This window comes from Sinohyriopsis cumingii, chromosome 15, assembly GCF_028554795.1.
Source record: "Sinohyriopsis cumingii isolate HCF-2022 chromosome 15, ASM2855479v2, whole genome shotgun sequence".
In the NCBI taxonomy this organism is placed as follows: domain Eukaryota; kingdom Metazoa; phylum Mollusca; class Bivalvia; order Unionida; family Unionidae; genus Sinohyriopsis; species Sinohyriopsis cumingii.
This window is the reverse complement of record NC_142975.1, coordinates 141,332,025-141,355,597: the sequence shown is the minus strand read 5'-3', so window position 1 is coordinate 141,355,597 and position 23,573 is coordinate 141,332,025. Positions and strand designations below refer to the sequence as shown.

At 39.8% G+C, this 23,573-nt stretch overlaps 1 protein-coding gene across 1 annotated transcript in view; it reads right to left on the bottom strand.

The window, feature by feature from the left end:
• LOC149782929 (E3 ubiquitin-protein ligase Su(dx)-like) overlaps window positions 1-23,573 on the bottom strand; it is a 98,786-nt gene that overhangs the window by 59,214 nt on the left and 15,999 nt on the right. The window contains exons 5-7 of the mRNA XM_089934486.1: window positions 6,799-6,933; window positions 2,755-2,910; window positions 1,684-1,849 (exon numbers count right to left, since the gene is read on the bottom strand). Of these exons, the coding sequence (XP_089790612.1) occupies window positions 1,684-1,849; window positions 2,755-2,910; window positions 6,799-6,933 (457 nt within the window). The remainder of the gene's footprint in view (window positions 1-1,683; window positions 1,850-2,754; window positions 2,911-6,798; window positions 6,934-23,573) is intronic.

Below are 23,573 nucleotides of genomic sequence, written 5' to 3'. Positions count from 1 at the left end.
GTGAGAAACTGTCAAGAACAGGTTAGCAAAATGGATCACCTTTAACCGAAACCTTAGTGCCATAATCTTAATTTTCCACGACTGTGACACTGATCCCAACATCAAACAGGCGAATGAGTGTGTTGCACAATAAATGTCCTATCTTCATAATGATTACTGCCAAGAATGATAATCAATCAAGGGGTTGTTGAAATATATGTTCAAGACTAATTTTAATCAAACCTGAAATTGTTGACAGTGATGCTGGCAGTGGAAAATCTCACTATCTCTAGCATGGGCTCCATAACCAGCAAAAGTTTACTCAATCCACTGGATTGGTAATTTCTACTTCTAATGTATGAAGATACATTAAAATTAAGATCCTCGACATATATGCTTCATACTGAAGCCAATATAGAGTTACCTTATATGAAAGTGCATTTCAAAGAATTCCTAATATGGTCACAAAATAAAAGTTGGCAACTAAAACTAGGATTCCACATGGAAGACTATATGGCTGAGTGGATTTTAGAAACCTTGAAACTATAGTTAAAGCAAATAAGCAAAGGAGTCTCTTGTAATTAAGCAATTCAAAATTAAATTATTCTAAAATTAATGTTTTTCAATGAAATGGACACTGTTTACTGGTTGTGGAATCTGATTTATCATTATGAATAATAATGATTTCACTGTGTATATGCAATTTTAATTTTGAGTTCTGATTTTAAGAGCCAAGGATATTCCTTTCAGGATTTTAGTAATTACTGAAATTACAAAGTATCAAATTTCTTTCAAGACAAGATGTAAACATTAATGTTATACCTCACAAAATTATCATATACACGAAGGTAAGTTTTCTATTCATCAGAGGTTGCACATTTATCTGATTTAAAGCAAGCGCCTAGACAAGAGTTTATGAAGTCTCCTCTCATCTAACCATTCCCCCAGCTTATGTTATGACTCCACTAAATGTACACAAACTATGGTCCATCACTCACTTTTTATACCACCTATGCCAGTACCAAATTGTCCATTGCTAACTTTTTATACTATCTATGCCAGTACCAAACTGTCCATCACTCACTTTTTATACTACCTATGCCAGTAGCAAATTGTCCATCACTCATTTTTTATACTACCTATGCCAGTACCAAATTGTCCATCGCTAACTTTTTATACTATCTATGCCAGTACCAAACTGTCCATCACTCACTTTTTATACTACCTATGCCAGTAGCAAATTGTCCATCACTCACTTTTTATACTACCTATGCCAGTACCAAATTGTCCAGCACTATGATGTGCTACTTACGTTAACACCTTATAGATTGTGCAAAATTCTAAGTATCAAAGTTCATTTCTAAGCAACTTGCTTATGATGCATGTACTAATGTTGGCTGACATACCTTGATTTAGTTGAGATTTATGCTCCAGAAATGAAAATTTGTATGAACAGACTGATTCATGTAAGGATATAACTCTATCACCATAATATATCAGAGGAATATAAAAGTTGAACAATTCCAGGTATTAGATACACCAGAAAAAAAACTTTAACAGGTATTCTTTTCAATAACACATCACTAAATGTCATTCTCTTTTTGTTATTTAATTGCTTTCTGCTGTTCTTTTTTTGTTGTTGCTGCTTTTAACACTGTACTATTTAAATTTTTTATCACTGGAAGATTTTTGCTTTAATTTTACCCAGCTGGTAGTGGCTCAGTGTTAAGGGGGGCGTTAGGGGGATTTGGCTGAGGCATCTGTTGTGGTGGTGCTGAAGCTGCACTTGGTGTCTCTGATCCTGAATTAGCTGCCGCTGTAACAACAGCCGGAACTGTGCCGTTTGGCAGAGGAACAGCGGGGCTTGCTCCTGCAAGAAAAAAGAGGCATTGCTTGTGAAAGTATAATGAAAATCAGCCCTACCTCTTCTGTGATCTACTTCAAGGACTATAATCATTCATGTTGAGTCAAATCTTGGTAATATCACTTAGAACTGAAAATGAGATCTTAATGGATTGTGTATTTTATGAACCATGTGGGTCAACAAGACCTGATCTCAATGATCTCCAATGTCCATATCTTTGCAGGTAATGTTTTGCATATTTTGTAACAATTCCTTTATCACCAGCCATCAAAATACATGAATTAATAACAACTGCATTCACCAGAAATTTACAGATCAAATTTTTGGACAGGGTCTAAGTCACCCAGAAAGAAGGGGTTACCAGTGTGATTAGGGCAAGATTGTTTCGAACAAAAGAGGTTTACAATCAGTGTCATTGTTCAAGCACATAATCCCTAACTTACGCTTTGAACGCAGTTTTAGGAATACATAAGAACTTAATTACTTAAACTTACACATTCTTAATATAAATGTGTGTGGTGGTAACTTTTAGAAACCGAAAAGAGTACAAATTAAATCTTGGGAAGAAATGTCAAAGGGGACTAATGGCCCTTATGAAAAAATACCAGGTATGAATAGTCCAATGATTGCTGAAGACAATGCTTGCAGAGTGCTTAGAAAATTTGTTAGTCCCTTATGGTACTATTTCCCAATACTGCCCACACACACATAAGGACATTTCTTTTTTCCTCAAGACAAATGAAAATCTCAACTAACAATCTTGTTAAATTATATGCATCAATGAAGTCAGATGAATGACATCACAGGTTGTGTCTGAAGTTACCTAGCACAAGTGAAGAGACCTAGCCAGTCCTAGATGAAAACTGGCATAAATAATATGTGGGGTATGGAAAAACATGTTATCTACTAACCTGTTTGATTAGTGTTCGAAGAGGGTGGTGTGCTTTGTGTGCTGGATGCTCCACGGTTGTTTGGCCTATTTGGTGGGGGCGGAGCTGCACGACCATGACCTGAAGTTCCACTGTGACGAGATGTTCGAGTAGCAGCTTTTGCCCCTGCTACTTGTCCTGTGAAAAATAACCCTTATGAATTCACCAGTTTATACAGATTACCAGTTTTTGTGGGTTTCACAGCTGCTACAAAAACATAATGGTTGGCATGCAGCTTAACATCATGTTTTAATTTTTCATGACAAAATAATTCAAAAATATTCTTTCTTTTACAAAATAATTGTATTTGTCACAAATTAATTCTGAATATCACAAAGAAAATAATATTTATGATCCTTTATTCACAAGTTTAATATGTGTCACACGGTAGCCAAATATGATCTAAGGGAAAAGATATTCTGATAAATCCAACTTTTGGAAAAAATTCAGATTGAAAAACAAATTTCATTATATCTTCAGTTATCTGCAAGCGTATCTCAATGTGTTAAGTACACATATTTCTTTGAAAGACTGCAAATCATCCTCAGATTTTCAGGAATGCATGTGTTTTATACTTGAATTTTATGTAATTTCTCAAGCCGACTAAATATTTTATCATTTGTTGAGTGTTTTATGTTCAATGGCCCTATCGGATAAATCTCTTGCCCAGGTGTTTCAGCTGACATATAGTTTTCATGCTTATTATATCATATGTGTAACTAGTAAATTGTAGCATACATGCCATCCCCTGGCAAGGAAAAAGTGTAATCCTAGTGGACAAAAATAGTAATCTGAGCAGGAAAAATAGAGTAATCCACATATAACATAATAAAAATTCAATGAGCATATGTACAAAATGATTTTTTTTTATCCCTTTGGGCTTTTCACATCAATTACTGCTTCAAGTTTTCGTATATAACAATTTGAGCTTTAAAAAGCAACAGACTCTCATATTGCATTTCAAAACACTTTGTACTAGCTGAGACTATAAATGTTTTGCACACCAGTAGAGCACTAAGTGCTGGGTTATTACAGAGATTGGATCTAAATTCAGTTTTACTTTTGTTAACAATGCTGAACAATCTCCCACTAGTCAGCATTAGAATGGTAAAGAACCAATATTCCTTTCATAACCTGACAAAGAAGAGAAAATTTATCTCTTCCAGTTATTGGGTCTTTTAGCTGGCAAGTAAGATTTAAAAAACTCTGTCCCCATGAACTACATTGTCGGGTAGAGTGCCAACTTGATTCTTCAGAGTTCTCCTCCTAATTTATCAGCAGCTTTTCCTGCAGCATGGTACATCATATGACAGAGACAACCTGATATGAACAATGATGGAGACATTTTTCAAAATATAATATGCAACTCCTTTATGAATTCCAGTCATCACTAATGCCGCATCAGCTGAACGACCCATACAGTTCTGCCAACTTATGTTTATTCAAAGCCATTATGAAGCAAAAATAAAAATTGTTTTTTTGAGTGTAATCTACTGTTAATTCTGGTAATGAAAGAAGAGCACTCTGACTTTGTCTTTTTTGTTGTCAAAGTCTCTTACACAGACTGGGTACAACTTTTTGTCGTCATAATCACTACTCCTGTCTGTTGCAATACTAAACAGCCCAATTTTCATGACTTTTGCAATTTTAAGTGAAATATATTCTGCTAAATACCTAACAATATTAGATGAATTTGTTCTTGCACGTGCATATTTCTGCAACTTTGGAATCAGGAAACATCTGTTTGAACAAATGACCAATTTGGTCTTCTACCACAAAGGGTAGTCCGTGTTCTTCTAAGAACTTGGTACATAAAGCCTCAGCATTTACAAAATTCGTGTCCACAATTTAGTTCTGCTGTAAAAAAGGAAGTTACCTTAGTACTGGCATTAGTAAAACGAAGTAACTCAAGGTTTCTTTGTTTTACCACCATGACCAATATTAAAATCCTTATCACACACCCTGCAAGGGGCGTGAAGCTGCCATAGAATGGAACACTGTAATATGTTGTTCATGTATTCATCTCTGAATTGATTTTTCATCTTTTCTAATCCAAATGTGAAATTATTTGTAAAACATTTTTGCTCTAACACACACATCGACTAGAATAAATCCGATTTGACTTCTGGCGCCAAATACATACAGACTCTTTTGTATCAGATATCAATTTGAACAAAGAATCTGCGAGCAAAGATTACAAGTTAGAAAACCAGTCTGTTCTCTCCTAACTAAGCCATACAGCTGCTATAAATAGAAACCGAGGTCAAAAGTTTCAAAATAGAACCAGCCTATTTCTTGGAAATAGGGCAACTGCTACAAATAGAAAACAATACTGTTAGAAAAGTGCATGTAAGTCAACGGACTAGCATACTTTTATGTCATAGTTACATAGAAGCTGTCTTTTCTAGAATATGATCTGTGAGATTAATGGGATATTAATAAGAATGAGAAAGCAAATTATTAATTTTTTTTTAGGGGGATATAGCGAAAACACATAATCCAAATACATTCACATGTAAGGCGTAATTCAGTGAAAAAAGCGTAATGATTACACCAACAGCGTAATGGTTGGCATATATATTGTAGGCTTCAGTGTCAGCACTTATTTTTATCAGCATGTTCTCTTACATGCCTTTTACAGGGTGTTATCTATAGTGTAAGCTGAATCATACCACTTAAATTTTTAAATTACAACTTATACAGCAAATAAAATTCACAAAGCCTATTCATCTAACATAAATTACTGAACATTTAATTTGGGAAAGGGTGTAGGGTCTGCAACTTTCTTTAGAGCCAAGAGATTTTATTTATTTCAATTAATATTTTCAAATAATACAATGGACATAATAAGGTCTTAGTCTGCTATCAAATCACAGCAAGATATTTTTTCATCTGTTGACAAATGGGTGTTTTGAAGAGAGAAAAAACCTCCCAAGAAACTGCCCCAAAACATGAAATTGTTGGTCACTAATGTAATTTTGCTATCTGTGGCACATGTTGTAAATTCAGAAATATGATAAAGCAAAAGTTTTCATGGTACCTGGGTCTAATATTGGACATTAGAACCGTACCAATTTCATTAAGGATCAACTAGACATTATAAGAATTCTTTTAGTGAAACTACTTATTGATATGTTCATGCATTATGACTTTCCTTTCCGGAGTAGCAATTACAAGATTTTCAAGAGCTGCTGTTGTTGTTGTTAGGTTTTAACGCCATTTTTCAGCACAAGATAGGCTATACATGGCAGCCAGTATAACTGGTGGAGGAAGAACCCTGGAAAACCCCAGAAAGAACCACTGACCCACGAGAAGCTACTGGCAGGCTTTCTCATGTACTCAAGATGGCTGCTATGTTGGCTATATTCGCAGAATTTTCATTTTGGATCAACTAGACATTAAAAAATCTTTTGGTGAAAACTCCATGTTGATATGACCAACTTTTTGAGGAATAGTAGTCACAGGATTTTTATGACTGCTGCAGCTGTGGTGGCCATACTAGAAAAAAGATTTACACCATTTTCATTTGGAACCATCAAGATATCGTAAGAAATCTTTCAGTGAAAACCCGATGTTGATATGACCATACATTCAGATGAAGTAGAAATGAAAACATTTTCAAGATGGCTGCTGTGGTGGCCATATTGGATGTCCAAGCAACATAATTTTTCATTTAAGAACAAACAGACCATGGGATGAATGTGCATGTAAAGTCTAATGGCAATCCAACAAGTAGTTTAGAAGTGATAACAAACTTGTGCTAACAGGCAGATGGACAACAAACAACAGATGAAAGATAAAAGACAAAATATCATCCCATAATCTCTTTGCGAGCAGTAGCGCTACAAAAGCATTAAAGAAAAGATAAAATTTTGCAACATTTAGTAAAAAAACAAATAAACCCCAAAACAACCTAAAACTACACAATTAAATGAAATAATCTTTATTATTGTACAAATACCTGGCATATAAATGACTGTCACTGAACATTTAAACCTGAGAGATAAAACTAGTTTGTGTCCTTACCATTAGCTTGATGGTTAGTGGTCTTCTTGGGAAACTTGGCTAGGTTTACAGTCATTCCATCTAGGGTAACGACTAGATCTCCAGTCTTTCCCTTTCCATCAGCAGCAAGTGTGTAAGTCTTTCTGTAGTTGCTACCTGCAAATAAAGTGGGTAAAACTTTTGTAAATGAACATTGGTTTCCATTTTACTGCAATACTAAAACAAAGAAGACAGTACCAAATTTGAGGCTATTTCCCTTTCTTAATTCAATGAAAATAGATAGGACATATAAACCTAGGTCCGTGAGCCTAAAAGTTTTGTTCTCAACTCCCTGGTCTAGGACCAGCAAGACCTGAAGGAGCCATATTGGTCAGGTCCACATATAAAAGAAGGAAAAATATAAAAAATTAATGCAAATTCCAAATCCAGACTACTTTATTACTCATTCAATCATATAAATATTTTACTAAGCCTAACATTTTAAAATTTTCAAATCACATGACCATGCCTTTTATTGGTGGATTCTCTTTGAATCTCAGTGCTATAGTTAACTAAAACATCAAGTCCAAAAGATTTCAATATCAGATAAAAAATATCAAAACACAAAAATAAACTAAAACAATTAGCCATACAAAACTCGTTCATTGAAACAGATGGAAAAACAACCTATAAAGTCAGTTTATATACAGTCAGTAGCCCCCAAAGTAACAATTCACTTGGCAGATAGTCAAGTTTCCTCTGACCTTTCACACCCTATTTTATATATTTTGACATTTTTGTTGTCAAATATCTAAAATGGAGTCATTAAGGTCAGAGAAACTCAGACTAATTGGCAGATTGCTTAACCTCAGATGAACATTACTTTAGCCCTCAGAATGTACATGTCAAATGCTGTATTTTGTCAGAAGAAAGTAGTCAGTGTGCAATGGTCTCACCAGGATAGGAATCAACTAGTTCTGGTCCCTATGACATGGTGATTAATCTTGCTGTGCACTCAGCTTTGTAAATGCTCAGGCAATCAGGTCTTGAAGATTGAGAGGGGTATGCTTTATTTATAAGCAATAACCTTTCTGGTACAAGTAATATGTTCTTTGCTTGTTTCATGTGCTATAAATGGGTCAGTTATGAAACTGGGTGTGCCTTTGAATAAGGCCCCTGAATGATTGGCTTACTCTAGGTACGATGTACGTGCTGAAGAAAACATAAATGGCCCCTTTTTATCATACTCAATAATTAGCCAAGCTTTCTTTTTCCAATGATCCTGGAAAGTCCAAATAAATTTATTTTTTCAATTAAATTTCCGTCCTTTTTGGACCTAGGACACCCGAAGCCCTTCAGTGCAACACATCTTGTATCATACAAATTTCCTTGATTTTTGCCTTCGGCTGATAAATCCATAAATAAACAATCTCAAAGCATTGAGAACATATGGCAAGCCAATACTACTGATACCAAGTTTCAGCATTGGTCAAAAACACAAATGTTTGATTGATGAAGATCAAGCTTAGCAGCAGAGGGGGCGAATCGGACATTTTGTCCAATCGTTATTTGGCTTAATTATTACTTTCTGCACTCAACGATCTAGTGTCGTCAGCGCCTGGTAAAAAAAAAACGACGACGTCGTTGGGGGATCGTCGCGTCGTCATTTGGTTTAATTAACACCTTCTGCGCGCCGATCCCCAGTGTCGTCAGCGTCCGGTAAGCACATCGACGACCGCGTCGATGTCATCGCCCCCTCTGCTGCTAAGTGGTTATTTACAATGATCTTACAAACAGAGTGATCACTAACTCCTCCTCCTGTAGATCAATTAGGTTATTTGACTGATCGGTGAGTTTAAAATTAATTCTCGTTAAAAACCGATCATGGCATCGCATATAGACCGGATTAATCGGATTCTCAACGATTAAAAATCCCGGAGGGGCTGTTGGTGAAAATGAATAAAGGATATATCCCTGTTGAGCTTGATTTGATTGATTGGTATCTACCTGGTAACTCCCTTCGATAACATCACACACTAGATTGATTGCTATCACCGATGCGATATTTACGTTGTATGGAGCAATATGCCTACCATCATCCCCGTTATCGTGTCTGAGGATATAATTTGATGGACCGATAAAATCATTAAGAGACTTTCTTAGTTCTGGCGTGTTGTATCTTGGAAACTTAAAATCGGGTAAATCGGCTTCTGCGATATTATACTCGGTTAGGAATTTTTGTTTATTATCAATTCTGCTAGTGGATATTACCCCGATGATTCTTTCATTGATATATTCCATGTCTAATATAAGTTGATTTAACACCTCAACGTGTTTTTGTGCTTTTGTTTCCCGTAGCTGTTCTAGTTGTGATTGGTAAATACGATTAATCTCGATAAAAAACCTATCGATATCATTTAAATTAACTTCGACCTCGACGACCGATCCAGGAGTTTTCTCGTACCTAAAATACCAATACATGGTATTCCTGTCTTGAAATGTAAACCAGTCGGGGGGTGACGAGTTTTTCATAACAAACAAAACATCTCGATAATTGGGATTAATCTCATGATACGATTGTTTGCCCTCGGGGTTTTCATAAGGTGGATTCTTAGGCCATCCTAGTATGGTTCTTATTGAACTGTTATAAATATCAACCATATACCCCGGTGTGCTTATTTCAATCGTCGACGATAACGTCGGTTCATGAACCGTAATAGCGATTTTTGATTCCTTTCCTGTGATCGATTTTATCCTGCGTTGAAATTCTTTATTGATTTGTTCTATTTGGTATGACCCAGTTGGTATTGTAACCTCCTCCCAGTTTGGGGTTCCATCGGGTTTATTTTTCCGTGCAAAAACCAGCGAGTTATTAGGTTGTTGTCCGTTAAATGCGTCCGCTCGAATATTAGGCCAACTGTGATATACTCGCAATTTTGCCAGCGCTATTTCCTTCACTGGAACCGGTGATGGAAAGTTTACACTGAATTCGGGTTTCGTTGATGTTATCGATATCATATTTGTTTGTACCGGAGTGGTGTTCTCCGCGATCCGCTGAAGTAATTGAAACCCTTCGGGGTTCAGTGACATTATTATTATTTGTTGTCTTTAGTGTTTAATATTAATAACCAGAGCCCATTGAGGTGGTTCCGGCTTCCAGTTGAAAATCCTCGATTTTTGACATCGCGGAGCTATACAACTGGACCATCGTGGAGAATTCAACATCGGATACGAACAAATTATCAATCGATAACGAGATCAACCCGGATAATTTCGAGTATGCGTCGGATACTATTTGATGTTTTACTGTATACTCGTTGAGTTTTTTCTGAAAACATGATGATATCTTTTTAGTGATTGCGTTGGCGACTCCAGCAACTGTTGTCATTGCGGAGACAGCGATTGGAACAGCGATCGGGGCTATCGTGGTTACCGTGGATAAAATAACACCGGTACCGGCTATTATACCCGACACCGAGTACACGACCGCGTCGATGGCGGTTATTTTACGACGGTATTTTTTTATTTTTACACGGTATTGTTCGGAAAGCGTTTTCAAGTTCGCGGAAAATTCTTTTGCGGTATCGAATCGATATTGATGTGACGTCGGTGATACCTCTGATTCAATTTCCTTGGTGGTCATTTTTATTTTAAAAGAGCTAGTGTTTTTAATTACTTAGATCCACTACAAATTCCGCATACCATGTGATGTTTGCCCTAAATAGACTGCTATCAACGGCTTTAATTATAAACCGTTCGATTGTATCCTTGTCGATGATTGTTGATATTGTATTGTTAAACCCGGATGAACTCGGCGATGATATACTGAACTGCATCGCCGAAATCAATGTCAATCGATAAATGCCCTTAACAATTGCGGTGACATCTATTGCATTACGCGTAGGAGTCCAATCGAATGATCCGTATTGAACCGTGTATACGCCACTGCCGATGATCCCATGAGGTGTTTTCATTTTTTCGAGTTGCTCTGTCATTCTAGGTAGTTTGTCCTTAATCGCTTCAACATCAGTTTTGATTGTTTTTATTTCCCCTCCATACGCGTCTACATTTTTTTTGTTCGCTTCAATATTAGTTTCGAGTTGCTCTGTTATTCTCGGTAGTCCGTCTTTAATCGCTTCAACATCAGTTTTGATTATTTCTATTCTACGCAAATTCGCGTCTATATTATTCTTGTTCGTTGCAACATTAGTTTTGATTGTTTCTATTTCCCGTGTATTCTCGGTCATACTTTTTTTGTTCGCTGCAACATCAAGTTTGATTGTTCCTATTTCATATGTATGTACGTCTATACCTTTTTTGTTCGCTGCAACATCAGTTTTGATTAATCCTATTCCCCGCCAATACGCGTCTACATTTTTTTTGTTCGCTTCGACATCAGTTTTGATTGTTCCTATTTCCTGTGTATGCGCGTCCACACCCTTTTTGTTCGCTTCAATATCAGTTTTGATTGTTCCTATTTCCTGTGTATGCGTGTCCATATTATTTATGATCGTTGTAACATCAGTTTTGATTGTTTCTATTTTCCGTCCATGCGAGTCTACATTATTTATGATCGTTGCAACATTAGCGCCGATTATTTCTATTTCCCGTTCATGCGCGTCTACACTCCTTTTGTTTGTTGCAACATCAGTTTTGATTGTTTTTATTTCCTGTCCATACGCAGTGATATCATTTATAGTTATTGTGATTTCATCCGGTTTGGCATTTTTTTTACCAAGGAATTTATCAAAGTTGTCATCGATCCTGTTAACATTTTTTCGTAACGAGGTAAATTGGCCCGACAGCGTCGTAAACTCCAAAATAGTATTTTTTATTGTTGCAAGATTCGGTTCGGTTACCGTCGGGGTTCCAAAAAAACTAGCGGTAGTGAGTTGTATATCGGTGACAGATTTTTTCACCTCGGCGACAGATTTTTTCACCTGCGCGTCAAGTTCGGTCACCGATCTATCTAACCTTGTAAAACCGTCCTGGACTAATGTTACCCTATCCGTCACCGCTGATATATGTCCACCCGGTTTGAGTCGTCCGTCGCTGGTATACAGCGCGATAGTGTCCTCGGCGGCATCACGCTGTCGTATTAAAACGTCATTCAGTGACACATTACCGGATTTCAATTTACCCTGGCGGTCTTGAAATACAACTATTTCGCCCGGGTCAACACTTGTTAGATTCAACATATCAGCGATTTCATCCTCAATTAGTTTTTTTATGTCGGCGGCGGCCGTTTCCGTGTATTCTTTCAGCGCCGAAACCGGTCGTCCCCAGATATCAATCATTATTATTGTAAATGTTATTCTCTAAAATCCGTTGAGCTTCTACGACCCCACTAGTGTATTCGTTTACAACCACATGAGGTGGTTTTCGCGATGATGAAATCGCCGCGAGTACGTTCAATACCTCACGGCCACATATCGGTGGGTCACTCAATTGCTGTGTTGGCAGCGTGGAATAAAAAACCCGGGTTGAACACGCCGGGGCTGAACACGCTCGGATATACCGCATGAACTCTTTCGGCGGGGCTAACCCGTATGAATCAAAATAGACGATTGCACGCGGATCAATCGCGTACGCAACCCAATGAGTTCCCGCTCCGGAGGATCCATCGAGGTTAATTATGCCTGTTTCAGTATTCCTTGGGGCCGCCGGTAATTGATCCCTCATAAAAACACCTCTGAAGTTTTTTATCGCTAACGCGTTTGCGGCGTCTATTAAATCAAAATTAGACATTGGAGTCATAGACTCAGGAGTCATTGACTCCCGAGTTAATAAACGGTTCCCGGTAGTCTTAGACCCTTTCCCGAATACCATGAATACGGGGTTCCCGGTAGTCTTAGACCCTTTCCGGCCACGGGTCGTTTTTTTTTGTAGCCTTTCCCGGTTGCCTTCTTTAATGCCATTCCCGCCGCGGTACCAACGGCCCCCAACGCCGCCGCCTTAGCCACTGCTGGTGCGGCCGCGGCAATCAACGCTGGAATCGCAGCTAACAGCGGAAATATCCCACCGGTCCTTTCCATGTTTTTAATTGCTGCGGCGGAAAAATCTATTTGAACACCCTTTTTATTCTTCATCGCATCATTGAAATGTTTTATTTGACGCGCCGTCAACGATATCTTATGATTACCACCTGCCATCTGTGACGGCTTCAGCGTTATTGTGGTTCCGCATTGTTTAGCCGACTTTGATCGTAATTTCTTGACTTGACCATCAGTCAACTCTACACTGACGACACTATACGACATTTTATTGTAAACGCGTTTGTGTTTTCAATTACATGTTTTCCACTGGTGCATCAACGATTCTCATTCGTCCACCAACGCCTTCCAACAGCATTGATTTATCGCTGAGAATGACAGCAACCGCTCTATAATTAACACCACCCGGGGCTATACGAGCTCGGAAGTGTATATCAACGACGGATTGTCTCGTTAAATCAAGATGTTCCAACGAAAAGTAATAAATCGGATACAGGTTTTTAAAATCAAGTTGTGATATTTGCAAACCAGTGTCGACGTTTTGATCACGACCCATATATGACAGCAATCGATGATACACACGTGCGATATGGTTATCACCGTAATTAAGCTGTATATCCTCGGATGGTTCCTGTTGTCCGTTTATTCTCAGCGAAACATCCCTGACTCCTAATTGATCAAATATCATATGGCTGTGTTCTTGACTACCCAATCGTTCCCTATTCTGCAGCGCTATGAATATATGACGCGGGGCTGAAACACCCTGTTTTGACGCCAGGTGCCATGTAAACGTATCGGCGACGTTATCCTCTTTAGCATCAGTTGTTACCGCTAGCCAACTCAACAACGATTTTCCTCCCTGTTCCATAAATGCTAACAATCGTGCTTCCGTGGTAACTGATGGAGTCAGCACCGGCATCCACAATGCCATTTTAGTTAAAATGACTTTACCGGCAGCGACGCCAGCAGCATGCCATATTGCATTGTTATCATCGCCCCTTCGCGTCAGCGCGATTGTATGCTTAGCCCCATAGACAACTTTTCTGACATTTCTGCAGAATCCAAATATGTGATGGAGTGGAATCGCGCATGAAAACTGTCGGCGTGGTCCTTGCAACATTCCTACTCGTGCTGCGAATCCTAGATTGTAATCATTGTTGGTGCTTTTTATAATATTGAAATTAGCGCCTGGTCTTGCTCTGCGGTCTGGATTGGCTGCTTCAGCCTGTGGGTCAACTGCGGTATCTCTTTCCGCCAGCACGTTAACGTACTGAAGATGGTCAGCGTTATTAGTGGTGTCCTTCGAAAACATCATAGATGGGCCCGCCGATCTTGTATAATCATCCGAGTATCTCGCCAACCCAATTATCGTTGTTGCAACATCAACCTCGCGTTCTATTGATTCAATTTCTCGCCCGTCAATAAGATATCTGGCGCTCTCAAATAACGCCATGATACCGTTGTTGACGAAGCCAACTCGAACACGATGGTCATCTGCGTATGGTGCATTATCGGCGGCATTTGTCACGAGTTCTCCCTCGATTTCGATAAACGCTTCACACGGCAAAAAATATTTACTGGTATCTTGGACTTGAAGTTCAATTCGCGATCGTAGGTCGGGTTGCGCTGCATAATAAGAATAAAATTGATAATCACGGACAGAATCATCCCTGCGCACTGGGGCGTCCATATCAAACGCGGGATCAGCGGTTCGCGCAAACATTCTATTATTTATCATGTTGATGTTTTCAATTGAAATCCATCAACGTCGTTTTCGTCGTAAATTCTTTGAATTTAAACCACTCCCCGCTATCGCGTTCATGAGCGCGTTGGTTGCCGCATCGGCGGATGGCGAAGTCGTCGCCAACGACTCTAATTTTTCTTCCACGGCGTTATTTATTACTTTACTGACATTTGCAGGCATCACTGTCGTTGATGGCATTACCGGTGGTTTCTGTTTTTTTCTCTTGGATTTCACCAACGACATTAGTTTGTCTCGTGCGGCAGAAAACGCCCTTCCGGCAACATCTCCAATGGCACTAATACCCTTATCACGAATAACATCAATAGCCTTCATTCCTAATTGTTTGGCTAACGGCGCTACTTTTGGAGCCATTCTTGTAAATAACCCCGCAATGGTGCTACCGAGACCATCTCCATAGTACGCGCGGTAAATAGGCAATCGCGAGTTTACCACGTAGACGAGTACTGGTTTATCATGGTTGTAGTGTATGATCATCCTTATTAAAAACACCAGTTTTCCAATTAATCATCCACGAGCTCGTCTATGAGCGTTCGATATGCATTAATGTCCATAATACCGCCTGCAAATAACCGCTTGCAAATATCAGCGGCCTCATTGATTATTTCCGGAGAGTTATTTCCGGCTCGTTTTCCTCCGATTAGTACCTCTAGCCGTGATATATCACTGAGAACACTATTAGGGCAGGTAACGCCGTAGGATTCTTTACCAACAGGGTATCCTTTTCCTTTTTTTGGTGTTATACTCTTAACTTCCTTGTGGAATGCATCGTAATCGGATTTACTACGATGTGGTAATGCATCTTTATGTTTACTCGCTAAATACACTATTCTTGCCCAGTCCTTTAACGACTTTATATTTTTCTCGTAACCGCTATTGATATGCTTCTTATCTCGTGTGCTCTTAGCAAAATTGTTGGCAGTAAAATTAATTAATTCTTCCCTGCTGCTGAAGCCTCTAATTTCATCTATTGTGCTCTTCTTGAGTACAATACGGGGTATATTCCCCTCTTTTTCTTCCGGTATTTCTTCTTCCGGTGTTTCTTCGGGTATTTCTTCTTCTGGTTCTTTCGCAGCAGCGCCTAGTTCTTCCTCGTCGGCCATTGTAACATAAGGTTCTTGTGGTTCCATCACAGCGAGTGGTGGCAGCCTCCGTGTTGTAGCAGCCGCTATTTTTGCAGGAAGTGTTTCTAAAGACCTTTTTGTTTGTTCGGTCTGAGCCGCTATCTTTTCAAGCGCACCAAGAACGGGTACAGTTGCCGCCGTAACATCTTTGGTCGCTTTAGTTACCGGGGCAAAGAGTTGTTCGCTTCCAACAGTAAAATCGGTTTGTAGTTGCTGCCGCGTTTGAAGTTGTTCTCGGACCCTGTCTCGTAACGGTATGAACTTTCTAAGCGCTGCTAGCCGCTCTCTGGCTAGCCGAGTAGTAAGTGATTCGCCTACCATTATTGCAATTGCGAAGCAATTTCTAATTTCTCGCCGGAGTTTTCGTCTATGATCCTTCTAATGTTTTTGATCTTACTAGAAATCTCCCGGCGTCGTTCATAAACACGTCCGAGTTTTTTTCGTATTATTTCAACGGCGGTAAATAGTCCAATGAATGCATTTGCGTCATTGTGGTACAAGTTTTCATTGATCGTATGTTGTAATCGTTTTATAAAAAAATACTCGCGGGCCAGGGTAAAACGCCCCCGTTTCGATTGTTCGTTAATAATTTCATAATCGGATAATATTTTTTCACTGTCGAGACCATCAGATAATTCAATTCCTTGATTTTTTAATTTTGAAATCTCGGTTAATATATTATTGATGTCTTCGATATTCATTATTCTTATAAAACATCTTGTTTTTAAATAAAAAAAAAATGAAACCCCCGTGTATCAATTCCGAGGTGTTCATACTTTGTTTTCTTCCGGAACGGACAATTTATTGTCAGCGCCGGTGGCCTTGTCAGCGCCATAGGCGCCGGTGACTTCGTCACTCGCTGATATTTACATATGAAAATCGAATTCTGTGTCCGGTCCTTTTTGAGATCGCTGTTTGATATACTCGTTCTGCAACAAATCGTACTGAGGCCCTACAAATGTCGAAATATTTTCCTGCCGCATGCATGGAGTGAAATGTTTTTTCCTCGTGCGTTGATGTATTAAACGATTTGACACCTCTTGCTTGAATTGAACACTTACCAGTTTGGCCTTTTTTAATATTTTCGCTCTGAGAGATAGCTTGCAGATTACACAGTCTGTTATCTTGACAATTAGAATTAATGTGATCAATAACGAGGCCATCTTTGATCAATCCGTTAAACGCTTCATATACCACCCTGTGAACAAAATACGTCTTCTTTCCAGCACTAAATTGCAAATACCCCCGATTATTCACGGTACCAACCGGCTTCTTCAGTTTGCGGTTTCTAACAATGCCGTCGCGAGATGCCTCGTAACTGACGAGCACAGGATGCGGCTGAAATTCTTGGTCCATTTGTATAATAATACTATTTGTCTAATTTATTATTTGGTTTAATTATAAATCTTTCAACGTAGTCTTGGGGGGTTTTGATGACGAAGTCTGCGGTAGGGTCAATGACGGCGTTTTTAATTCGCTTGTCATAATAGCGTTTTAGTTCCCTGTATCGCTTTCCGCCACAATTAATACATAACTGTGATTTTCCTCTTACACCGACGTGGCAAACCAAGCACGGGAGAGGGCCAAGAGAACCATTACGAACGCTTTGTAAATGGTATCCGCAGAATTCACCTCTACATGATTTATTGCACGGGGTTGTCGACCCAATCATCAACCATTTGCAGTGATTCATTATACTATATTCTTTCATTTAAATACTTGTTTTAATTATATGGATGAGTTTGAGAGATTGGCAGCAATTAAGCCCCGGAAAAATATTAAATTCAATCTCGATAGAGTCCTCAAGGACACACCAAAAGCGTTAATAAACGATAGAACCCTGTTGAATAAAATACGTGATTGTATTAATGAATTCAAACGTGATGGTGCATCTCATAGTTGGTCAACATTTCGAATTGATGGTGTTGTTGATGCTACCATGAACAACAACCGCGCAGCAACGATAGTATCACAACTTGACGGTAAAAGATATTTCTTCAGAGTAAAATTCATTGTCCGGGTGAAATCAGGCGATTGGATCATACGTGATAAATTTGAACCGGTTCTCAGCGACAAGAAAACAGTCATTGTTAGCCGCGACTCCAAGCCGGGGTTGTTAACCGGAATTGACAGACCATACTATGAACGAGCGTATCCTGAAACAGCAGTTGTTTATGGAATATACCCGTTAAATAAGAAACCTGATATCGGAAAACTGAAACCGATGAAACAGTCAACCGGGATAAATTGTGTAGCAGAACGAATAATAGAGCATTTTACAAATGCGTGTCGAGGAAACAAATTGACTGATTTACGACGTAGCAAAATCAACCAGTGGGAACTAACCGTAAAAGAGCGTGGAGCGACCATCAGCGACATAGCGAGATTAGAAACGTCGTTGAGATTTCCAATAACCGTTACAACGATAACCGGTGAAGTATTATACGAATCGAAGTATAAATCGAAGGGAGCCCCAATCAAAATTATCGATCATAACGAACACGCATGGACGCCCGTGATCACAATATTTCCACGGGATAGAACAGTAAAGTATATACCCGAAGAATTCCTGGGAGAACAATTCTCCAAGGATGGTTTTCTCGCGGAGAGGAAACTATTTGATGCTATTGCCTGCTTGTGTAAAAACGACCCTGTATCAGTGTGGTTACTTCGCAGCGCTGAAAACGATGCGGATACCTTTGATCAGTTTGTAAGACCAAACGGCGAATTATATCGCACTGAAGCATTTCACAACAGGATGAAAAAAACCGCCATGGAATTTGAAGAGCATGATGAACAACTGCTAACAAATTGTTTTACGATTCCATCGGTTGTAGCTCATGTTGCAGCAAGGAAAAATGCGTGGAGACCAACGCGCAGGGAATTTTTACCAGATGTACAATCCAGTTGTTTGGAATACTATCACGGTGGACTATGGAACACTGAATACAACCGCGACGCTATGATCTCGGTTGATATGGTTGCCTGTTATCCAGCGAGTTTTCTCGGGTATGGATCCGCCGCTGAGTATTTCAAACGATTTGGACACCCCAGTCATGAAATGACTCGTGTTGCTATTAATGGACCACTGCCTGATTTTGATTTAACCGGATTCGCTCGCATAGTATCATTTGAATTCGCGGCAGGACTCCATCGCTGTTGCTATATTTGGATCGGTAGACACATGGCTGAAAAGAAGTGGCTGCCAATAGCGCTGCTACGGTATATGATTGATTGTAGCATGCTAGTTTCGTTGATTGTCAGTGACGCGATTATATCATACCGGGCACAGACTGAAGTCTGGTTACCAGAACCGGAGCGTCTAGATAGCATAATTGACGAATCCAGAAAACACATTGATGCCGACGAGGAATATATCATCGAATGGTCCAGGAGGATATTCAACCAACGAAACCACGAGGCAAAAGATCTCGGTAGAAGAATAATTGGTAAGTTTACACAAGGTGGAAAAAACTGCGATTACAAACGATATTGCTCACGGCTGATTATAGATGACGCAGAATATGATTTCGTAATCAAGGACGCAGTGGCGAAAAATAGATACGTGAACTGCAAAACAGCTTTCTTGTCCAATGGAACGAGGTTGGGTACAGTTGTTACCTACAGCGATGGAGACAGCCCGGCGTATCCACATTTGAGGGCGTCTATGCTGGGATATGCCGCTATCAATTTATTCTCGATGATAAATAGATTCCCCGATACCGCGGTTAGAGTAGCCGTTGATTCGTTTTATATAGACGTAGCGTATAAGGGAAACGTAGCCGAGTTTACTAGTCCGGACGAGAGTTGGGGTACATGGAGAATTAAAGAAGAAATACGACGCGATTATTCCCCGTCAGCAAATGTCATCGTTGAGAACAATTACCTACGCGGTAATAATTTATCAGAATGGTCTAATGCACCATCGTGTTCTGATCCAATTTGTAGACACAAAACAGTTTATTTAAGCGGCTGTGGCGGGTCAGGAAAGACGACTCGGGCAATTGAATTATTTCGAACGCGGGCAAGTATAATCGTGCTTACACCGACCCATAGACTAGCGCGAGAGATAAAACAACGAAATGTTGACGCCGTTACTTATCACAGCTTTTTTCGATACAGCGGCGGTGAGTGGACTCCTGATCGAATGGGTGAAAAATTTATTCCCGACATTATCATCTGGGATGAGATATGTACTGTTTCGTTAGATACTTTACAAATGTTTCTTGAGTGGTTGCTGCGCGCGAATACAGCAGTAATCATGTGTGGGGACCATGGCCAACCACCACCATTTGTCGGCGAGGGTCCACATGATTGGTTAAAGGGTTTTGTGGACTATTATGAAGAAACCGATACTGATTACCGAGCACTTGATGAACAACTGCGCGAGGTTAAAAAACTAATCAGATTACAGCCGGATAGAATTCAATGTGAAATAATCCGCGAGGTGATTCCGGAAACGCCGTTAAATGAATTCTGGGAAACATGGAGACCAAACGATTTAATTGTAGCGAGCAGAAAGATAGTCAGAGACACACTTCAGCGGAAGTTGTTTACGTTGCATAAGGAAAAGTTTCCAACGCGTCCAGTGCCGTTATGTTATAGACCCGCGGACACACGGCGGCAGAACATTGAAGTTGAAATTCCAGGCCGGACAGAAAAACAAATTCTCGTGCTGAATGATATCGTGCTCGTTGATATCAGCGTCGTCGAGGACGCGCTACGTGCTGATAAATCCCCGTGGACGCTAGGATACGCAACAACAATACATTCCTCGCAGGGACTAACCATCACGGACACAATTGTTTGGATAGTTGATAATCGCATCGAATGGTCGAATCTAGTCTATCTTGCAGTGTCCAGAGTACGAAGGATAAATCAGCTTCGAAGAATTGTTATTGACGAAGCCAGTGACGGAGTCACTGACGAAGCCGGCGACAAAGTCACCATCGATGCAAGCGTCATTGATAGAAAACTCTCGGGTTACCGCCAACAGGATAAAAAAAAACAGCGGCGTTTTGATATTGATGCCGAATTAATAATCTCGCTACGACAACAACAGAATAATCACTGCGCGAGTTGCAATTGTATAATGAGTTGGCGTTATTCGGATAAAGACACTCGCCAATTTACCGTGGATAGGATCGATAACAGTCTCGGTCATGTCAAAAACAATGTGAGGTTGACCTGTCTTGAGTGTAATAGACGCAACGGCGCTAGTTAAGACCACGCGGGGGTAATTGAGTATCGTTAGGTATCACTTGTAGTTGCTCGCGTGTAAATCCGCGCTGAGGAGCAATTGAATCCAGTCTGTAGATCGGTGGTCTACCAGTTGATCGTGTTATCGTTGATATGTTATGTGTGGTAACACTCCAAATAGGATCGGTAGCCCTTTTTTTACCGCCTTCAAGCTCTCCTGGTTCATATAGATATCTAACAGTGACATCACCAAGAATCGGCTTAGAAACGCTATTTATTTTTAATTTTCCGGGTATATACTCGTATTTAATCGCGTCGCTGGGCTTCATGTTGATTACTCGGGTAATCTCGTTATTTAACGCTGCAATTACACCTGGCAACCTTTTAACCCATTCACGAGATCGTTTTTCTTGGATGAATTCCTTCGCGTATTGATATCCAAATAACCGTTCAGCGAGAGTCCGATTGAATCGTTCAACAATTGCCTGATCACGATGTAGCGCAGTATGACCTCGTCGTATCGCGACGCTATGATGTTTCAGCGTTGATAAAACAGCGCCGCGAAATTCACTACCAGGATCAACTTGTAATAGATTTGGCCAGCGCAGAGGACCTCTTCGATAAATCCGCTCAAACGCATCGGCTACTTCAGTTGCTGACTTTGTTTTCAATGGTTCCGCTTGTTTGTATCGACTCGCAACATCAACTACGGTTAGCGCGTATTTGTAACCGTTGTCATGCGGCAGAAATAGTATATCAGCCTGATGAACTTCATTAGGTACGCTGACATCAAAGCGCGAGAAGTTGATTTGTTTAGGCGGTGGTAGATAGATTTGCCATATAGCCTGTTTGGATAACCAATTAGCCGCAGTGGTCTTTGTTACCTTTGCAGCGCTTGCAAGCTTACCAATTGCGGCCTTCCCCTTCCAGTATCCTCTCGGAGAATAATAGATGGAATCCATCGTTTTTCTTGGATGATTGTTATTAATTACCAGCGCCAATCATTAATTTACCTTTCATAGCCGATTTTACCAACCATGAGGCCAATTTTTCTTTGACGGATTTATCAGGAATAGCATTTAGCGCGTGAATTAATTTTACATCCGCGATATGACGCTGTTGCAGATCGCTACTTTTGTAAGCAACATCATGAGCATGACACGCCTTATCGATAGCGTTTATTGGATACTCACCGGGTTTGGGCTGATTTTGATCATCGAGTCTAATATCTAATCGTGTTCCGGGGCCACAGTAGTTATATCCTGGGAGGTGTTTTTCTCCTGGATACTTTGCCCACGGTGTTCCGGGGAGTTTTGCCAATTTGGCTGCGATGTCACCTCCTCGCTTTTTTTTAAAACATCTCCGGGTCTAATAGAAATAAATCTAAATTTCTTTGTACCGCATTGTACACACTTACCAGTAAGCGCCGATCTGTTATTTCTTGTCGTAACGGTTGTCATATCATTTGTGCCAGTACGCACTCTACACTTCACACAATATAGATCCATAATTTATGTATAGAGATATGAATATAATTGATTTTTCGGCGACTAAAACAAGAGAACCAGTTAAGCATGTTGCAGCGTTACCAAACTCGATCCGGATGATTATCATCGGACCATCTGGATCCGGCAAGACGCAATTGTTACTCAATTTAATAATGAGATGGATGAAGTGGGATAAGTTGTATTTGGTTGCTCCTAGCGTAGATGATCAACGATGCTACGAGGTGTTGAAAGATTTCAACGAGAATGCATCAGCGATCGCTAAAAAAAATGTCATCGAGTTTATTACAGATATCAATGATGCACCGGGTATTGATGATATTGATGGCGACGTTAACAATCTAGTCGTGTACGATGATGTTATGTTAGACAATCAAAAAAACCCAGCTAGGATATTTTCCAGAGGCAGGCATAAAAACACTGACGTGATATATGTCACTCAACGATACACTCAGATTCCAAAAGTAATTAGAGACAACTGTAATATTCTTGCTGTGTTCAACGGCGTTGATACACACACGCTACGAAATATTTGGCAGACATGGTGCGGCGGTGACATGGACTTTAATGGTTTTCGAAACTTTTTTAGTCATGCTCAGTCGACCCCACATGGATTTGTAACGATAAATTTACATGATCCTCGGACACGATATCGTATCGGACTTGACCAAATATTCGGTTAGTTGTAAATAATTTTCATTGTAAATAACCACTTAGCAGCAGAGGGGGCGATGACATCGACGCGGTCGTCGATGTGCTTACCGGACGCTGACGACACTGGGGATCGACGCGCAGAAGGTGTTAATTAAACCAAATGACGACGCGACGATCCCCCAACGACGTCGTCGTTTTTTTTTTACCAGGCGCTGACGACACTAGATCGTTGAGTGCAGAAAGTAATAATTAAGCCAAATAACGATTGGACAAAATGTCCGATTCGCCCCCTCTGCTGCTAGCTTAGACTGGTGACCAGCACATAATATGTAAAATATGCAGAATTTCAGGAGAATTTTAATCAACCAACATCCCATTATCGAGTGACATTCGCTTGCATTAGTGCACTTTTATGACTCTTTTCTGATGTTTCAAGGATTAAAAAACATGTGTTCTTCAATGTATAAGAAAAAACAAGAAACATTAAAAGGTCAGATGGTCTAGTACTGGCTACAAAAGACTGGTCTGTGGCTAAAAGAAATCAGTCTAAGACCTCTGACTACAACAATTTTCAGGCCCT